We start from the raw sequence: 21,854 nt of genomic DNA, 5'->3' as shown, positions 1-21,854 counted from the left end.
TTCATGGAACATTCATAAAAAGCTTTCAGAGTATGATTCAAGGAGAGGCAAAAGACAAAACTATTTAAAACTACTTAAAAATTATGTTGGATCCATTACTTAATGAGAGAGAAATTAATGTCATATCTGCAGCAACATTCCATTTATGACTCTACTTTACCTACCTGAAATGAATTATTTAAAAAGGTAGTCCATGTAATGACTTAGAAAGTACTTCCCTAACAAATCAGCAGAGTAAAGGGGACCAGGGGGAGGGAGAGAGAAGGGAAAGGGGAAATACTGGGAAATGATATTGGCCAAATTATATTGTCATATTATATGCATGTATGAATATGTAACAATGAATTTCAGCATTATGTGCAACTATAATGCACCAATAAAAAATATGGGGAAAAAAGTACTTCCCTTCCATTTTCTCCCACTTTCCCCTTTTTCTTCCTATTATCCCTCCTATGATAGAGTGATTCACAGAATCTTCTATACTTATTCTAAGTTCTCTGGCATTATTTAAAAAAATCATGCAAGTACTTTCTTCAGGTGAAGGAATTTTGCTCCAAACTTTCCTGCTCCATCTTGTGTTAGAAGATAGTTCTTCACGGGACTCTGATACTTCTGAGAGTTTCTCATGCAGAGACACTAAGAGATTTTTTTATTATTATTCTTTTTTACAATCTTGGATGGTAGAAGTAGTTCTCCCTTTGAACCATAGGACAGGTTTGGTTATGGTCCAATGTAATAAGTGTAATGTCTCCCTCTGTGGTGAAGGGCAAGTATTCTCATTGCCTTTATAAAGAAACTGAGTGTCCCAAGCTCACTGCTTCAGCTATGGCATAGCTACTGTGTAAGATATGTGTAGGAGTCAGCTAGTCCTCATCATAATACTCTATAGTCATTGGAGCTTGAGAAACTAATGCTAGAAAATGACAATACTCTGGTTATGACTATTGCTCAGAGCACTAGTCTGACCTTTGTGTCTGTCTTCTGCCAGCATCCATGAAACTAGCAGAACCCTTGTAGTTCTTGATATCTTATTCTTCCAGTTTCTGTCTTTTTGCTTTATGGGATGGATTCTCTTCTCTATCCATACCCTTTACAGGACAACTTAATTGTGTTGATGTGTCTTTATTTCTGTTTAGTTTCTCTCCATGTTTCTACTACCTTAACGTAATCTTCAAAAGTCTGAAGTCCTCAGCCATTTGGGAAAACTGTAAATCAGATTAAATTTTAAATAACAATAAACTAAAATTAGAGGAAAAAAAGAACATATGAAACAAAGGAAAATGGAGATTATGTATGGAGTATGTGCCCATGCAAATCCATATAGCAGGTGGGTTTTCAATGCCATCCCTACCAAAGGCATATTTTCAGGTCTGAAACTTTAAGCAGGCTGGGTTGCTGGGCTATGTTCCTGGCTTATTTGTCAAGTTTAACTCTACTTTTCCATTTCTTAGTAGTCACTGCTAAAAAAATATTACTCCTTACTTATTATCATGTTTCTCTTTTACCAACCCTCCAATAATAAAATCACTTCACATATATTCAGGTAAGTATGTCATTAATAAAATGGCTGGTAGTTTTTTCTTATTTGTTACCTCTTATTTCAGAAAGTTCCAGAGGTATGAGCACTAGCCCTCTGTAACAAGAGTCCTGAGAATCATTGGGAACTTGTCAAAATGCAGAAATCTAGGCCTTATACTCCAAGGATTCTGATTCAACAGGGTTTATGTGAAGCCCAGAAATTCCCATTTATAATGAGCTTCTCTGGTGATTCTACCACGGTTTGTTTGTGGAGCACTCTGAAAAATCTTGCTCCAAAAACTGCTTCCTGATATGGTATCATGCACATTTTCTTGGTTTAATAGAGACAGTTCAACCCCTAGTGTATACATTAGTCACTTACAAATGCTAGTTGATGACAGTGATTTGATCTGGCAGACAACTCAACTGCTAGGCATGTTCTGAAAGTTATTTTTTGGCTCATGAGACTGAAAACTTTATATTAATATGAAATAGCTAGTGATTAGTGTTAGCATTCCTGGATATATTTGGAACAATTCCTCTGATCTGTGGCATTACACAATGTGCAATTATTACCAAGGGTCATATGTAGAAAGATGTATAAATGGAATGAAAAAAGTAAGATGCAGGTTGTATATACTTCTGATAAAGCATTCTTATCCTAAAGGTGTTTTATATGAAAAAAGTTAAAGGATGTGAAAGTTTTTTAAAGAAAGACTAAGGGGCATTAAATTCAACTTTAGTCATTACAATTGAGACAATAAGATTTGCAATAGGATGTTATTAGAAAATTGTCTTATTTCAGTGTTTTGGAGGCATTTAGACAAAGGGTGTGATTTAATAACATTGATGGTTCTGCAAATATCTGACTTATATTCTAACTTTCTAATAATGATGTTCATGGTGTTATGGCTTACATATTAGGTGTCCGCCTAAAGCTCATGTGTGACATAATGCAAGAAATTCAGAGGAAAATAATTGAGTTTTGAGTCTTAACTCAATCAGTGAGTTAATCCCTAAACAATCCCTGATAGGGATTAACTGAGTGGTAACTGAAGGTGGGTAGTGTGTGACTGGAGGAGCTGGGAATTGGGGGCATGGCATTGGGATATAGAGTTTGTATCTGATGAGTATAGTCTCTCTCTCTCTCTGCTTTCTGATCATCATCTAAGCTGCCTCCCTCTTCCATACTCTTTTGCCATGTTGTTTTGCCTCATCAGGAGCCCTGAGGAATGAAGCCAGCTATCTATGGACAGACACCTCTGAAACCATGAGCCCCCAAATAAACTGTTCCCCCTCTACAAGTTTTCTGGTAAGGGCTTTAGTCACAGCAGCGAAAAAAACTGACTAAAACAATGGAAAACATCTTTCTTATATTTTTCAAAAATTTCCAAGTTAATACAATTAAACTGCCCAAGTAGTATGAGCATCACAGCACAGGTCTTCTCTATAAGTGGAGACTATCATACTTTGGCTTCATCAAGTCTGAATAGAGCTACACACTTAAACTTCCTCTTGTGTCCACCAGAGGAAACCCATGAGGGAGGAAAGAGAAGGTGCTGTTAGGATGCTGGGGACTAGGATGATACTAGAAACATTTCAATTTGCTCGTAAGATCGAATGCTGGATGTACATCCACAAGAATGGGTCCTGACTAGAATGAGATATAGCCCATGCTTGTATAATTATAGCAAAATGGATTCTACTATCATGTATAACTAAAAAGAACCAAAAAACAATAAAAAACAACTATTTTTTGACAAAAGATATAATTCTGGGGGACTGGCTGGCACAGCTGATGTTACACAGAACAATTTGATCAATATTCCAACAGGTATACTTTTTCACTGTCAGCAGGTGATAGTTACCAATAGACCACCTTTTAAAAAATAGCAGCAGCAATTTCAGACAATATTTTTCCACAGTATTTAATATTTTATCAGAAGTTATCTGGATAAATGGTGATGAGACTTACAGTTTACGACAACTTTTACTTTTTTCACATCTGAGAACGACACATCGTTTTCCGCACTGCATTCATATTCCCCAGCCTGGTCCCTTGTAATTCCATAAATGTCCAAATATTGTCCATTTTCAAATGATTTTGCTACAAAAAAAAACAGCATGTTTAATTGTAGTAGCCTGAGGCTTCATTCAAGTAAAACATAAACTCATGACTTCTTACTAGATATTGCTGACAAAACAATTCCAAATGAAACTAGGGAATTATTAAACTCTTTGTTCTCTTGTGTTCAGAGGAAAACTCAGAGAAAAAAAAAAAAGCAGAAGCAGAACAAGGGATACCAAAACAACTGTTTCCCAGAACAGGATATACATGTGTTCTTTTTAATTGATTGTGGTATCCTAACCTCCTCAGACATCAAATAGAGCTCTGCACATTTCTATAATTGAGTTCAACAACCTCCTAGCAGTGTAGATGAAATTCACTAATATGACTTGGTACATATTGACTTTTATATAGTGTAAGCTAGCAACTTGACACCTAACCTAACTAAATGTTACTTTTCTTTTGGGGAAATCTCCTATCATACACAAGGTTTCAAGCCAGATAGCTTGATAAGAGTATAAAGATCCATAAAATCATTGCTGCATTTCTGTTTCCAAAATTACTAATGTTGCCAAGAAGTTTAGGCTGTAAACACTATCTACAAGTCACTCAAGAAAGTTCAGGAAAAAAATCTTTATGACATCAAAACCAAGAGTCACATGGTTATAAATACAAATATAGTCTTATTTTTTTTGATAATCTGAACATTCTACTTGGCTAAAAGCAGTATAGTAGTGAATTAAAAACATAAAGATATAACCACAGATAAAGAACATTCTCAAGTGAATGATATTTGAAATGAAAACGTGTTTCTTTGATAACAGAATTTTAATTGAGTTGCAAGCAGAGAATGATTGGGCAGTACGGACCCTGGTTATGAGAAATGTGACAAAGGAAGCTTTACTGTGTGAATTTTGAGAGCAAGAACCCTTTCTGTCTTTGCACAGGTCTCTGAACATCACATATCAGTGAATATCACAGGGAACAACAAATGAAGCAAGTCTTCTATTAAATGTTCAGTTTCCACAAGTCAAAGTAATTTTTGTCTTCATCTTACTGGAATTACCAGAACTATTGTAATGACATATAAGTTAGAAAACTAATAAGAAGATTTAATTTTAATGAATGAAACAAAATGAAATTTAGTTATGGCCTTCCAGATTTAAAACCCACATCAATTAGTTAATTTTCCCCTGTGGGTTTGCCTGTCTGGGTCCATGTTAGCTACGGCACAGACTTTCATCCAGGTAACTACCACTTTGCTAATTGAAACCTCAAGTGTTTAAATATATGGAATTATTTTTCCATTTATCTAGCTGATACCAAATTATAGATAGGGGATAGTTAAATTTCTGAGGAGATACTTGATAAACTATTATTGGTATCCATATGTAAGCTCACGAAAATAAGTTATCATTACAGTTCAAATTCTTAAAATCTGATTGTTTCATCAATCTTCTAGCTTATCCCAGTTACCTTATCCAACTTCAGCACTGATATAGCATTTACTTTCTATTGTCCCCTCTTCTCTTCTTATTTTCACGCGTATAATTAAGATATGACAAGTTTAAGAGTATCTTCTGGTACTATTGAAATATAAGGGACTCATTCTTATTTACCAGTAAGAATTTTGAAATTATAATTAAATTATGAGTAAGAATAATATAAATATACATTAAAGTATAGAGAGCACTAATAAGTGTAGCTGAATTAATTAAAGACAATCACAAGCAAAAAGGTATACTATTGTGAGACTCTGTAAAAATGAATTTATTAGGATCTGAATTATTTTAAATATTAAAATGCTACTTGAATATTCCTATTTTTATGTACTGACACAATAAAAAAATGGTACCATAAAAATGCATGCCTTTTATAATATGCATATATGGTAAACTATTTGAGTAATCACTATTTTGTAATTCTTAAATAAATAAGGATATATGGTAGATATGAGTGTATGTATCATCATTTTGCTGTTTAAACATGGAAAAATATGAACAACAGCCTTTTTAAGTATTTTTATGGTTTGGATTTGCGGTGTCCTGCAAAATCTCACATATGAGACAATGCAAAAAGATTCAGAGGAGAAATAATTGGATTGTGACAGTCTTAACCCAATCAATGATTAATCCCCTGGTAGGGATTAACTTAGTGGTAACTGAAGTGGTAAGGTGTTGGCTGGAGGAGGTGGGAATTGGGGGAGTAGCTTTGGGGTATATATTTGTATCTGGCAAGTAGAGACCTCTCTCTGATTTCTGATCATCCTGTGAGCTGCTTCCTCCTGCCACACAACTTCTGTCATGATGTTTTGCAGTGATAAGAGATTTCTTGAGCCCTGACAAATGGAGCCTCCTGTCTATAGATTGACATATTTGAAACTGTGAGCCCCCAATTAAACTTTTCCTCCTCTATAACTGTTCTGATCATATCTTTTAGTCACAGCTGTAAAAAAGCTGACTAAAACAAGTATTAAAGGATAGGAATAAACACAATAGATTTTTAAATCTACCCAAAATGAATATATAAAATTAAAGGTAACAAATTATAGTTTCAGAATTAAAGAAGAAGCAAAAATATTTTTTTTCTATCCTGAAGGACAAAATGGCAGACGCTGGAAGATAGAGAACAACTACAAAACAGTGGTATTACACAATCTCACCAATGTCAGGAGCATCACATCCGGTAACTCCAGAAGAGCACCATTCACATCTACTGACTATTTATCTCTGGATTGATGGCACAATCCACCTAATCATATTTCTGAATTCTTCTCCAATCCCACTATAGAACAAGGTCTGTATTACAGCTAGAATTGCCAGCAAATATATTTATGCATTACATAACCCATAACCCAATAGCTGTAGAGCAAGTGAATGGATATTACAAACAGTATCAATAATATGACATTGATATAAAGACTTTTAGACACAAAGTATAAAGGCATGGTCAACATCACTTTTTTATTTTCTCCCACCAGATTTCTGGTACTTTAAGCCATCTGTTGTTTCCATTAACTGTGTAGCAGCTCTCCCAAAAGATAGGCACTAAGCATTCTATTGTTTTTACACAAATAACTATTTCCATCCTAAACTAAACCTGCCTCTGTTATCACTCTGATCTTATCAGAAGTGAATTCCAGATTTGAAACTTAGAATTGCTTTGCCAAGGATATAAACCCTGGAGTTCACTATTTGTCTATAATGTGCTTGGCTGCCTCTTTGTATTTTATTGTCCTGTTTTCTTTTGTGCTAATTCTTTAACTTACTGCTATGTGCAAGAAAACCACTCTTGTCTTTAGACACTCGGTTAGTTTATGCCTCTTTTCCCCTCTCTCCAGTGAGAGGATTTGGGCACAGGGCATCAAAATTACAATGTAGAACACTTCAGTTCTCACATGAAATACTACTCAATTTATCCCCCAAAATGGAAGAGAAAGTCCAAGCTGAAAGTATGTAGAAAACCAAATACATAAGAACCATCCATCACCCAAACCAAGACTGCAGTGCTTATGAGGGATGGACATTATCCTAGCACATCTATTATAAATCTAGACATTATAAGGTCTTTTAATCACCCAGTTATAAATGTGGATGAGATGTACACACATTGTGAGATGGAAGTCCTCTTCTGGTCATAGATTTTGACATTGTCCAACAGTGTAGTGACATCTTCTTTTCTTTGTTTCTGTGTCCTTAGCTCAAGTGTAATGCCTGAAACACAATATGTTTTATACTTATTGCATAAATATGTTGATAAATGAATTAATGAAGTTCTGTACAGTAAATACTAACAATTAAAGAAGTTGCCACTTCTTTTCAGAGTTATGGGAAAAAAAAGAATTTTAAAGAATTGTCATCCTTGATGACATCTTACAGTCACAGGTGTTGACAGGCATGAGAACAACATCTATAAAGTTATCATAGAGCTTTCTTAAGATCATAAAGACTAACAAAACATTAAATACAATTTTTAGGAAAAAAGATAAATACTGCTTATAATCTAAACAGTTTTCCTTTGTGCATGTTCTCTCCTGGGCAGTGATAAGAGATTTCTCAAAAAATGGAGAACAAAAGAATTTCCACAAGCTTTCAATGATGCTAATTTTATGACCATACTCAAAAGGAAACAGAAAAATAGGATAAGCTATGCTTTATAACATCTATGTGATACAAACCTGATCAGAAAGAGTTCTATACTCGCCACTCTAGATTTGGATTTTCAGTTTGGTAAGACAACCGAACATTGTTACATCACATAAAAAATTATTCACAATAGCCTGATATTTCCCTAGAGTATTATATGTTTCAGAAAAATATTTGCAAGAAAAACCTCTCTTCCTTTAGTTTCTAGGATATAGTTTTCCTCTCATCTCTAAGGATATCTCTCTTTTCACTTTTACAAAACCCTTCAGATCTTCATGTCCCTCCATTAGCTTCTGTTCCTTGAATCAATATACTGATTCAAGGGATCTTGTTTATTCATTTGCATTTCATGGTTGTCTGCACATTGACAAGCTCCAAAGTGATCTACTTAGCTATATCTGTATTTTGACTCTTAAGTACATATACACAAGTTGACATCCCTGCTTGCATGTCTCATCACCATGTCAATACCAACCCAACCAAATCCGATTTACCTTTCCTGCTCTAGCTGTAATTCCTCTTATGTTCTTAGTCCCAGTGAGAGCTTTGATCATGACCCAGTTGTACAAGTTGGAAACCTGAGCATAAACAGCGACAGTTCCTTTTATCTCTGTCATCCATCAATCTCCACGTCCTAGGACTTTTACCTCCTAAGGAATACTCAAACCTCTTCTAGGAACTCCAGTCTCAGTTACTAATCTCTAAATGCACATATGATAAATACCTGGCTGGATTCTGCTTTGCAGACTTATTTCAATTATTTTTCAGAACTTTGCTCATGAAGAGTTATTACACTTTTCAAGATTGACATATAGAAAGATATTTTGTTGGGATCTCATAGACAGTTATTACTAGATGGTACTCTGCAACTGAACTTATAAAATATAGTTGGGAAGGTTAATGTACACTTATGAGTGTAATTTTTCCTAGAAGCTTGTTACTCACAAGCATATCTGGTATCATGAAAGTATCTCTTATGTGTATTGCAAATACTGTGTGGTTAGGGATGTGTGTTGTAGAGTTGGATTACCTGACTTAAATCCAAATTCTGCCATTTGTTAGGTATGTGACCTTACACAAATTACTTAATTTCTAGCTTACATGTCTGTAACATATGAATATAATAATAGAATCTGCCTTATACTATTGTCATGAGGGGCAAGTTAATTACAATTGAAAAACTTCTAACACTGTGTGACACACATGAAAAGAATGTAAAAAATATGCTAGCTATTATTATAATGCACAGGTTTAGGCATGCCAGAACACCTGTAGATTAAGTTGAAGATTGATTACATATGTAAACTTTCTGATTCACTCTCTTGTGTGTGTGTGCCCTCACATAGGAGCTTGTGTGTAATTTTATAGGTATACTTATGTAACCATCTCTACTAGTCATTGGTCCAAAAACAGCATTCAAAGATGACTTTTGCTTTGGGTTTCTGGTGAGAATTTCAAGTTGTGATTAAGTCCTTATGTTTGGCATTCTCCTTATTCAGTTCATCTCTCTTTGGCCTGAAACATCCTATCCTTTGATTACCTACTATACTTTTTTTCACTCTTCAGGTATCTACTCAAACAGTACCTACTACAAAACCCTTTTTCCAATTTACTCACTGCCTAGTCTCGTAGATCCCATTACATCCTTGTAAAAAACAAAATAAAATGAAACAAAAGTTTGTAGTAATTTTATATAGTACATGCATGTTTGCTATTAGGTATTTAATTATTAGCAACTTCAAAAATATTTTTTTCCTGTTATAAGTCAGTGAAATAAATGTCTACATCTTAGTCCATGTCTAACATGGGATCTATATTTTTTTACTATATGATTAAAGAAAACAAGTAGAAAGTCCAGATAATGTTGAATTCTATTAGAAAAGGTAGATTAACCTTCTTATTTAATAATGATTAACCATTCTGCCCTAAATAACAATAATAGTATTTGCCTTTTATTTAGTCATTATTATCATTATGTATATAGTATGATGATGAATGCTTTTTAGTAAAATAATTCCTCAGAAACCTTCAATAAACATATGAGGTAAATTCCATTACAGTTAACTTTTTGTATCTATGGATTCTGAATCCACAGATCCAACCAAACATGGATTGAAAATATTCTGAAAAACAATTGTATCTATACTGGACATGTACAGATATTTATTTCTCAGTATTCGCTAACAGTACAGTATAGCAAATACTTCCATAGCATTTATATTTACATTGTTTCTAACAATCTAGAAATTAAAGTATGTGGAAAATGTTCATAGGTTACATGCAAATATTATGCCATTTTATGGCGGGGGTGGTGTTAGGCAGAATTGCTATCCATAGAGGGACCAGGACCTAATCATTCACAGTTGAATTAGAGTTATCTATAAATGGAATCATAATAAGGGTCAAAGTGGCTAGGTATCTTGCTAATGAACCCAGTGACAGGTATGAAACCCAGAACAAATTCTGAAACCTAAGTGTTTGGTCTATATGTAATTGAAATTCTACATTAGTTTTTTTTTCCCAATGTATGCTAATCAAAGTGCTCACTATAAGATTAAATCAGTCTATATAATTCTTGTTCTTAGAACTGTAAAGCATGAAATAGATGTTATTTTCTGGAAAGTGCTATTGGTACTTACCTTGGTTGTCTATGTCTGCCATAACAAGTTACCATTACCACAAATTTATTGGATTTCAACCATACAAATGTATTATTTTATTGTTCTTTAGGACAGAAGTCCAGGAAGAGTCTATGAAAACCAAAATAATAGGTCCTCCAATGATATCCACATTCTATTCACAAGAGCAATTGGGCTTATTTGGAAAAAGGGACTTTGTAGATGTGATTATGTTAACAACCTTGACATACAAAACTCATTTTAAAAGAATCTAATCTAATCTAGTCTAATATAATCTAATGATTCTTTCAGAAGAGAAGAAGAAGTCAGAAGAAAAGGTCAAAAGAGGGGGGAATGTAAAGGACTCTACCAAAAATTGTTAACTTGAAAGATCAAAGAAGTAGGGGATGAGCCAAGGAAAGCTGTGACCTCTGGAAACTGGGACTATCCCTCAGCTGAAAGCAAGATATTGATTCTCCTTTTGAGCTTGAAAAAGGAACACCTCCTGTCAACACAACTTCTCTAGTGAGACCAGCACTGAACGTCTGACTTACAGAAGTGTAAAGTAATACTTCTGTGCTCTTTTAAGTCTCTAGGATTGTAGTAATTTGTTATAATAAAATATAAAACTAATACAGGGTCTCCCTGAATAAAATCAGGGTTAAGGAGGTACAGGATTTCTTTCTGGGTATTCTTTATTTGCACATTCAGGGTTTGGGGAATTGTGTTTTTTGCTGTTACAGTACACTAGACCCTTACTTATTTGGTGACTTGTCAGCTAAGGACCATTCCCAGCTTTAAAGACTGTCATCATTCCTTGCCTTGTGCTATCCATCTTCCAAACCAGCAAATGTTGGGTCACATCCTATTACTTTTGATCTTCTTTCTCTATTACATCCTTATCTCTCTGAGCTTCTCTTTGGCTTTTCTCTTACACTTTTAAGAATTCATAATTTAGTTGACCCCACCATCCTACTCCAAAATAATTTTCTCACCTCAATGTTTATCTCAAATGAAAAGAATCTTTTACCACAAAAGGTAGCACAGTCACAAACTTTAGGAAGTGGGGCCTAGACATCTTCAGTGGCCAATATTCTGTCTAATACTGTTTTCATTACTCCTCGTAGTTTTACTTGCACATACAAATGGTAATTTGTATTTTATTTTTTAAGCACAATAGGAAAAAAATACTTGTGGTGTAATTTATAAAGTTGCTGAGGTCATTAAATTGCTCTAATGTATTAATGAGTTTCAGAAAAAATGAATTCATTGAAGATGTACTTTATGAAGCAAAATATCTTTATGAAAATGTGCCACAAACATATCAGGTGATATAATTCTAGAAAGTCTTTTTAGAGCACAGAAAAAAATATGAAATTGAAGGAATAATGAGGAAAAAGATATATTAGGATATAGAAATTATGGAAATCTACAATCATCTACTGGGATGATTAGAACAGGTTTCAGAATATAAGTAAATCATAAGTAAAAAGCTTAAGGTCTTGGCATTTTTTTCATTTACATATTTGCCAGTCTATCACAAAACACTGAAGGAAAATTCTCAGCTCAGAATCAATTCTTTGCTTCCTGCCTTCCTGTTTGCCTTTGATCAGTCCATTCATGTATTCATTCAATGGATATAAATCACATCAAGATCTCTGAGCAGTAAATAAGATTATTTCATTTCAAAGAGCCTCCATCATGTTTTTGTTTATTTGTGTTTTTTTTAAAGAATAAGCAGGTAATTTCCGTAAAGTCTAATGAGTCCAATATTCAGGGTAAATATATGATGCTATATTGCCATAATTATGCTATCACAATCTAAAGGAAGATTCTGAAAGTTTAATTCTTGACTTCACTATAAATCTGAAAAATAGGGTTCAACAAGTAGAAAATGATCTGTAAGTGACATGGGTGCCTATAAGAAAAAGCCCAATGCTCTTTAAAGAAACAAAACAAAATCTACACATTCAATGATGAAACAACATAATTTCTTATATTCAATAAAAATTGCTAAACATTAAAAGAAACAGGAATTTATGAACAATAACCAGGATAGAAATCAGGCCACTGAAAGATACATATAAATGATAGAAATAATGGAACTATCATACAAGGATTTAAATCTAGCTGATTATCATAACTGTATTCAAGTATTTAAGAGAAACATGAATATCATAAGCACAATGGATATCAGAAAACACCCAGTGAAAATTCTAAACATAAGTACATAAAATACATGATATGATATATTAATTTAAAAAATTAGGAGCAGATTAGACATGAAGAAAATATTGTTATTTAACTTAAAGATATAGCATTTGATTATATAACATTTCCAAAATGTAGCAAAGAAAAAAAAAACACAAGAAACAAACAAACAAAAAACAACAAGCCACATAAACAGAGCTTAAGTGATGGGCTGAACAATATAAAATGGTCTAATGTATTGATATTGGGATCCCATAATTGGCACAGGAAACATATTTTTGAATAAAAAAAAGGCTAAATATATTCTGAACTTGATTTATACAATATAATGGCAAATCCAGGAAGTTAATGATCACAAAGCAAGATAAACAAAAGTACAAAAAGCATACACAACACCATCATAAGCAAATCATGAAAACCTAAGGGAAAGAGAAAATCTGAAGATCAGCCACAGGTTTGGTACTTGTTTTCTACAAAGAGCAAAAATAGTAATTACTGCCAACTGCTTGTCTGAACCTATGCAAGCTAGACAGCAATGAAATGATAAGAATAAAAGAATAAAGGTCTAAAATCAGTATTTTAAGTTTCAACTTAAAGAAGATAGAAAATCAAGAACAAATTTCATACAAAATAAACAATAATATGAAAACAATAAAGAATGGGAATCAGTCAAATTTACAGTGGATGGATGTTTTAGTTAGCTTTTCATTATTATGACCAAAAATACCTGACCAAAGCAACTTACAGGAAGAAAAGTTTACTTTAGCTCATGGATTCAGAGTTCTCAATCCATGGACAGACAACTCCATTGCTCTGGATTCAGGCTGAGGCAACACATCATGGAGGAAAAAAGCCCAGCAGAGGAAAGCAGAAATGAAAATGTACTCTTCCAGGGCATGCTTCCAGTGACTCACCTCCTTCAGCCAAGGCTCACTTATCTACAGTTACCACCTACTTAGTACATTCAAGTTAGGCTTGACTGACTAGGTTACAGCTCTGATAATCTAAACATTTTACCTTTAATATTTATCTGCACTATAACATAAACTTTTGGGAGACACCTCAGATTCAAACCATAACAATAATGAATTGGGAAAAGTTTTTTTTAAAGTTAATCATTTAAAAGTTCAGTAAAATCAATAAAAATTATCCAGACTGATAACAAAGAAAAAGAGAGATGGCACAAAGTTACCAATATCAGAAATAAAAGAGGAAACATTACTATAGTTCCAGAAAGATGGAATGAAAACTAAATAAATACTGAGAAGAAACTATATGGCAATTAAATCAATAGTTTAAATGAGCAATAATTTTTTTAAAAGATGCAAATTTCCTAACTTAGAAAAATAAACAATTGATTCTTCACTATATTCAACTACAAGAAACTGAATTCGTAATTTTAAAAAAGTCATCCACACAGAAAACTCTAGAAGCTTGTGCTTTCAAGAAATAAATAATACCCAATCTACATAAATTCCTTCTGAAAATGGATGAGTAAGGAAACTCTCCAATTTATTTTATGTAGCTTCCATTACGCTACATCAGAACTAAAGGGAGATGTGTGTGTGTGTGTGCGTGTGTGTCACGCATGCATGTGTGTAAAATATCACTGAGAAACACAGAATTTAAAAAGTTTAATAACTTTTTAGCAACAAATACAACAATGTATAAAAGTAATAACAGACCATGACCAACTTCAATTTGTCTCAGGATTGAAAAGGTGACTATGAAACTAAAAATATGAAACAATATAATTTACTAATATTAACAAAAACTAAAATATGAGTGTTTTTACATTCAGAAAAATCATTGAAAATTTTCATATTCAGTCAAGAGTAAAAGTAAACTTGCAGAAAACTGGGATTTGAGAATTTTTTAAACTGACAAAGACTTCTATGAAAAAAATTCACATCTGACTTAATATTTAATGTTAAAAGGCTAAATGCTTTGTCACTAAGCATCAAGGAAAGTTGTTCACTCTGAACAATCTGTACCTTATACATAGATCAGGTCAACATTTATCATTGACCAAAGAGTGGATCATAATTCTTTAAATATTCTTGAAGAAAATAGAGAAAAACATCTCTGTAATTTAGATTATGCAAGAAGGCTTTTAGATATGACTCTAAATGCATTAACTATACAAGAAGATATTTATAAACTGGATTTCATAAAATTAAAGAAAATTTTTGCTTTGGGAAGAACACCATGAATTAAATCAAAAGTCAAGCCATGTTAGAAGAGAAAACTTGGATAAATCACATATCAAAGGACTTGTATTCAAAATATATTTAATAACTCTTAAAATTTACAAACATACAACCTAGTTAATAAATAAGCAAAATATTTAAACAGATAATATAATAAGAAGTAATAATTTATTACTCAGAGGGATTATGCTAAACAAATGATGCTATACATGCTTAGTTCATTAGGAAAATGAAATGCAAAAACCAAATGCAATTCCATTGCACACGTATGAAAAAGGCTAAAATTAAATGAGTCAGAGACTAACATTACTAGGAAGAATAACTGGAAGTCTTCTTTCTGGTGGGGTGGGAATGTGAAATGGACTACAAATTGGTGCAGCCAATATGGAAAGCAGTTTGGAGATTTCTTGGAAATCTGGGAATGGAACACTATTTGACCTAGCTATCCCTCTCCTCGGTCTATACCCAAAAGACTTAAAAGCAGCATACTACATGGACACAACTACATCAATGTTTATAGCACCACAATTCACAATAGCTAAACTGTGGAGCCAACCTAAATGCCCCTCAGTGGATGAATGGATAAAATTAAAAATGAGGCATATATACATAATAGAATTTTACTCAACAATAAAAGAGAATAAAATCATGGCATTTGCAGGTAAATGGATGGCATTGGAGAAGATAATACTAAGTGAAGTTAGCTAATCCCCAAAAAGCAAATGCTAAATGTTTTCTCTGATATAAGGAGGCTGACTCATAGTGGGGTAGGGAGGGGGATCATGGGAGGAATAGATGAATTCTAGATAGGGAAGAGGGGTGGGAGGGAAAGGGAGAGGCAGGGGATTAGCAAAGATGGTGGAATGTGATAGACATCATTACCCAAAGTACATGTATGAAGACATGAATTGGTGTCAACATACTTTATATGCAACCAGAGATATGAAAAACTATTCTGTATAAGTGTAATAAGGATTGTAATGCATTCTGCTTCATTTATTTTTTTAAAATCAATAAGAAAGAAAGATATGTCCATCTACAACTAAAAAAAAAAGAAAGAAAAGAAAAAATAGTTTGTTGGTTTTTCACAAAATTAAACATGTTTATAAGGTCAGTCACCAATCTCATTCCTGAATAAATTAAATACTTAACATTTAAACAAAAACCTGCAAGTGATTACATTAACTTTATTGATAATTGTTAAAACTAGAAAAAAATGTCTTCAAGCAGTGAATAAGTAATCAAATTATGGCACATCCTTTGCCAATAAATATGGTATCTTTGCCAATAAAACTATTCATATAAACATATGGATGCATCTCAAATACATTTTACTAAGTGAAGGAAACTAGACCTAAACAATTATGTTATCAGTCTGTTTATGTGGCATTTGGAAAAGGCAAAACTATCCAGTTAAAGAAGAGTAGATTTTTGCCAGGTGTTAGGGGAGGCAAGGCTCATTGGCTACAGAAGGGCAGCATGAGGAAATTTTCTAGAATGAAACTGTTCTGTATCTTGATTGAAGTAGTGAATATATATGCTTTTGTCAAAAGCTATATAACTATAAACAACAAACACTGGCTTTTATCCTCTATCAATCTAAAGACTAAAGCATGCTGATGTACTACTATACACCTCCTAACATGGTAGAAATGAAAAAAAAAATAATGTATTGAATGTTCATGAGGGTGCAGAGCACATAGCACAGCTCCTTCCTAAGAACTCACATTACAGTCCTTTTAGGCTCATAGTGGGGAGAGGTTTTTAGGAGGATTTTAATTTGTTCTTGGTTAATCATGTTTTAGAAGTTCTACAGAGGTAATGTGAATTACAACCCACTTTGTTATTGCTTGCCTTAGGATTCACATACAAGTTCATTTTAACACCCTATTGTATTAGCTCTGTGACTTGGGGCACTGTTTGAGCAATATACTCTGTACTACATGATCTGCCCACATAATAGAACTTTGACTTCTCTGGTGTTTAATTTGTATCGTAAATTCATATACAGGAATAATATTCATTAAGAATTAAATAAAGGGAATTCATTCATTTCCTTAGCTATTTAAAATTTTATTTTCAAAAGAAGCCAGTACCTTATTAAATAGTAACTTTTGACTGCCTTATTTTGGCACCTCTAAAAATTACCTTTTCCAAATTTGCTTTGATATTATCATATCCATCTTCATAGGGGGACACTATAAGTAAGAACATATAAAACTTCCTATCATCTTTCTATCAGGGAAGATACTGATGCCCTCCTCTGCTCTCATCAATGCATTCGCTTACAGGGGGGCCACAGGAACTACTTGTGCAAGTTGGTAATCAGAAAAACTATACTTCTGACATCTTAACTTCCTTTTATTTTGTAACCTGTGGTCCTATAAATAAATTGTTTCTTTTTCTATCCTATGCTGCTAGGAAACTTAAAGCCAACGAAAAGAAAAATTTACTGTTGATTTCTCTATACAGACCAGTGTTTTGAGGATCATTAAATACTATGTGGTTAGATCAGCCATCATAAATAAAAACATAAAGCCAAAGATAGGCTGGAAATAGCTAAATTAAATATAACAGAGCAGAATTTGTTAAAATTAAGGATATGAGATTATTGCCTATTGGATAGTACCCTAGAGTTTTTGGATCTCACTTTGCTTATAAGCAGAAATATCTGCTTAGCAGATTCCAAGATAAGAAGCCTGGTGTCTAATAGAAATGCCATACAATTACAACCCAACCTGTGGATCACCCAATAACACTGAAGACACCAACCACGAAAAGCTTTCTAAAAACCATGCAGCGTCTACTAGTATTGTGTAAAACTAGACTCAATTAATTCGCCAAAGAAATACATTTTTTAAACACGTGCTCTTACAGTAACATTGCTTTAGATACTGTTACAGGATGAATTATGTCATTTCAGAAATTTATATGTTGATGTCTGAACCTCCACTATCCCAGAATGTGCCCATATTTGTTTATAGAATCTTCAAAGAGGTAATCAGGTGAAATTGAGGTTATGACTGGTATCCTCATGAGAAGAAGAAATTTGGAAAGATAATGTGAAGACACAGAAGATGCCATCTACAAGTCAAGGAGAAAGATCTGGAATAGATCCTTCCCTCACAGCATTCTATCAACATCTTGATCTTGGACTTAGTGTGTTCAAAACTATGAGAACATAAATTTCTGTTGTTTAGCCACCTAGTCTATGGTACTTTGTTTTGGCAGCTCTAGAAAACTAATGCCGATATCATATGAAAACAGCAAAGGTACTGTTGGCCATTATAACATATTAGTTATATTTCAAGTGCTTGAAGTTTGAAATATTTTTTTTATATTGCTGGTTTTATTTATTTAGTTAGTTTTGCACTACTGAAGATCAAACCCAAGGGTTCACACATAGCAATGGAGCACCCTATCCCTGAGCTATACCCCAGCCCCATTGGTCTTCTTTTTTAACATTGGTTGACTTTTAATTTAATTTTTTTTATTTTTATAAATTCAAAATGTATTTGTTACTATTGTTTATCTTAAAACAGAATTTTAAGTGTCACATGTTTATATAGAAGATCCTGCTATTTTAAGGCTTTCAAATTTTCTGTAAAAAGCACAACATTTAAAAGTAATCAAATCATTAATCCTTTTGTCTTTGCATCTCTGTCTTCCTTCTATTCTTTATTCTTACACTCCATTCTCTTTCCAGTAGACTAGTTATCCCTTTCTGTATGCGTAATAGTTTGCCTATTTGTACCAATCCCTTGATCCCTTTTAGGAAATTTCAGGCAAGTCTAAGGAAAAAAATGTATCTGTAAGATTTTCTGTTAGGAACAAAAAGTGCTACTTTCTTCCTATTTGAAGCTGGAGCTGGGAAAATGGATCAACTAAAGGTTTGAGTTAGATCATGTCAAGGAAAAAAATTTTATGAAATAAAATTGTATCATTCTCTGGGGAAAGAGTTCTAAAGTACTTTATGGTTTTGCACCTAACACATTAAGCCTTCGGTTCTGCAAAGGATCATTTGGGTTTGCCCTCCCTCAGTGTGAACCAACATGATAAGAGATGAGGCTTAGGAAGGTTCTGTTCTTAACTCCCAACACTTGTTATAGCCAGAAACTTAGAGAACTCAGAAAGTTCTGGCTTATTAACACATCATAAATATTCATTTCAATTGGAAGAAAGTGAATGAGAGAATACAATAAAAAAGAGAAGAATACACAAAATAGTAAACCACCTGGCCTTTCCAGACTTTGACATAACTTTTTCTAATATCAGATATATCCACTGCATGTTTTCTTGTGCCTGAAATTCCCATTATATTAATTATTATTTTAGCTAAAGGCATCTTTTTCTTTGAAATTCTTCCTTGAAGTGAAAATATTTTAACTAAGAAGTAAAACACATAAACCTACTGCTATGTATTTCCCTTATGGCCTAAAGCCAAGTCCTACCTCCAATACTCAGTGAGCCTGAAAAAATTACTTGACCTCATTTCAACAGACATGATTTTTGTCTTTGATAAATTTGTCACAACTCAGGAGTTGTTCCAGAGAGGAGATATTTGACAAAATGAAGTAGAACCATGTTTTTCATGAGGGATACCAAATGGATATTTTGATAACTTCTAAACTTCAAGTTTCATTATGATTTGCCTGAATGTTGAGTGCCGTTATTCACAATCCTTGCTCCTGTGTATGCTTTCACTACAGGAAATCAACAGTTAAATCTATTACCTTTACTTGAAACAATGAGGTCAATAGTTTTTTTCTCCAGAGAATACATCAGCCAGCACTGCAATATCTTTTCCAATATAACAGGTGGAAGCAAGTCAGATTGGACAAAAGTGTTAATTTATTTATAGCATGACAGAGGGAAAACCAGAGAAGCAATGAGTTTGCACATTTAAACACAAATTGTTGACCCTACTAGAGATTTAAGAAAGTAAATTTATTTTTATAGGCTATGAAAAGAATTTTGCTCACAAAATATGTGTGCTTGCAAACTTCTTCCCCTGTAGATTCCAATATTCATACAATTTTTTTTTCTTTTAAAACTTATGAAAAGGTAAATACCTTCTCCTTTAATCTCAAATCAGACTCTGGGGAATATATGCCTTCTACTCACGATGGAGGTCATATAGAGATATACTCAGTGGGTTATATATAATGCTTTTAAAGGAAAATGTGGGTGGCATTCAGTCATTCAGTAAATACTTATTGATAAAACATTCTGGGCCAGTTACTACTTAAAGAGCTGAGAATATAGGACTGAGTGAGACACCTAAGACCTCTGTTTCCACTGGTATAAAAAAAATGAAAGAAAAAGTAAACACAGAAATGAATATCAGATCATAATACATGCTCAGCAGAGAATTAAAGTAGTTTTGTGAAACTTGAAATCAGGCACTACTGATATTTTGCACCATATAATTCTTCGGGGGTTGGAGGTAGGGTGTGCTGTCCTGTGCATGGTAGTATGTTTGGAGTATCTTTGGCTTCTGCCCTCCAAATTACAGTAGTCACCATCACTTAAAATATTTCTCTAACATTTCAGACTATTATTCCCAGAGTTGAACCACTAAAATAAAATGATGTGATGGAAAATGTTTGTCTTATCACTGGATGAGTGGGATTTGATGGTTACAAAATATCATTTAATTAGAGATCTCAATATCATCCCACTGGAGGCTGAAGGGAGTGGAATCCAAGAAAAGTGAAGGGTTAGTGTAATGGCTCCAAGACAGAAGAACAAGGTCAAGATGAGAGGCAGAAAGAAGGCCAGTAAGGGAAGAAAAGTGTGAGAAGAGTGGACAGTAGAAGTCAGTTCACATATGATTTTCACCAAGGCAAAAAGTTTTTATTCTTTTTAGTGTAATGATATGCTATTGGAAAGCTCCACTTCAATGAAGTGATGTAACTGGTGTGAGCTTCTGAAGATCACTTTGGCTTCTGTCTGGAGTATGGACTGAAAGCCATGAGTAGAAAGCGGGGAGCAAGTCAGTAGGTGACATCTGTAAAAACAGTGAGATGATGATGATCTTGATTATCTGCAAATGTAAGTTCTCCCTGAAATTAGCATTTTTTCATTTTTTCATTGTATACCCTTATCTTGTGCATAGGCACTTCCTCTCTTTCTTGTCTTTAGAAATACATTTTCTAATCTTCACAAATGCAGTGAATCATTAATTTTAAAATTTATTTTAAGTCATTCATTTATATATTTCTTTTATAAATACACTGAGTCAAATTAATTTACCTTAAAGGATTTAAAAAAAAATTAATAATGATCTGATGACTAATGATTTAATCAGTCATGCCATGTCATAAAACCTTTATAAGATATCCCAAACAACGGGGATTGGGGATCTTGGGTGTTGGTGGGCAAAGACAAGAAGCTGGTACATATTCTGTCTCCACAGGGACAGATATCCCTGTGCTTGGGGGCCTTTTAGACCTCGTCCCTTTAGAGGCTATTTGTATCCTTTATATTAATTCAAGTGCTTTGTGATAAAGTAAAGTGCTTTCTCAAGTTTTTATAAGTCATTCTAGCAAATCACAGAACCTGGAGAAGGGGTCACGGGAATCCCCGTTAGCCATTTGAACAGATGACCAGGTGTTCTGGGACTTTCAATTGGTGTCTAAATGGGGCAGTCTTATGGGACCAAACCCTGTAATTTGTGTGTCCTGATGCTAACTCAGTGAGAGTGCCTGAATTGCATTGAATTGCTGGCCACACAGATGGTGTTAGGCAGTGGGGGAAGTACTTTTTGAAAAAAAAAAACAAAAAAACAAAACCACAATGTATTCAGATTCAGGAAGGAAATAAAAGAAAAAAAAGAAAGAAAGAAACCTCTCACTGGGTTTGTAGTTTTCACCAAACTGGGGAAAAAAAAAAAATTCTACCACTTAATTCCCCAACTTTTTTTTTAACTTTTTCCTCTTTCCTCTCTGGGATCTCTAGTAACATAAAGAATATACTGTATGAAATTGTCCCACAGCTTATGATGGTGTACTCATTTTTAAAATTTTCTTTTCTCTGTCTCACTGTGGATACTATCTATGTCTGTATTCAAGTTTATTAATCT

General features: G+C 33.6%; 1 protein-coding gene across 1 annotated transcript in view; it reads right to left on the bottom strand.

The window, feature by feature from the left end:
• Positions 1-21,854, bottom strand: part of Negr1 (neuronal growth regulator 1) — a 786,904-nt gene that overhangs the window by 272,714 nt on the left and 492,336 nt on the right. Inside the window, exon 4 of the mRNA XM_076862295.1 lies at positions 3,494-3,625. Within this exon, the coding sequence (XP_076718410.1) occupies positions 3,494-3,625 (132 nt within the window). The remainder of the gene's footprint in view (positions 1-3,493; positions 3,626-21,854) is intronic.

This window comes from Callospermophilus lateralis, chromosome 7 (assembly GCF_048772815.1).
Source record: "Callospermophilus lateralis isolate mCalLat2 chromosome 7, mCalLat2.hap1, whole genome shotgun sequence".
Taxonomy (NCBI): domain Eukaryota; kingdom Metazoa; phylum Chordata; class Mammalia; order Rodentia; family Sciuridae; genus Callospermophilus; species Callospermophilus lateralis.
This window is presented reverse-complemented; position numbering and strand designations above follow the sequence as displayed.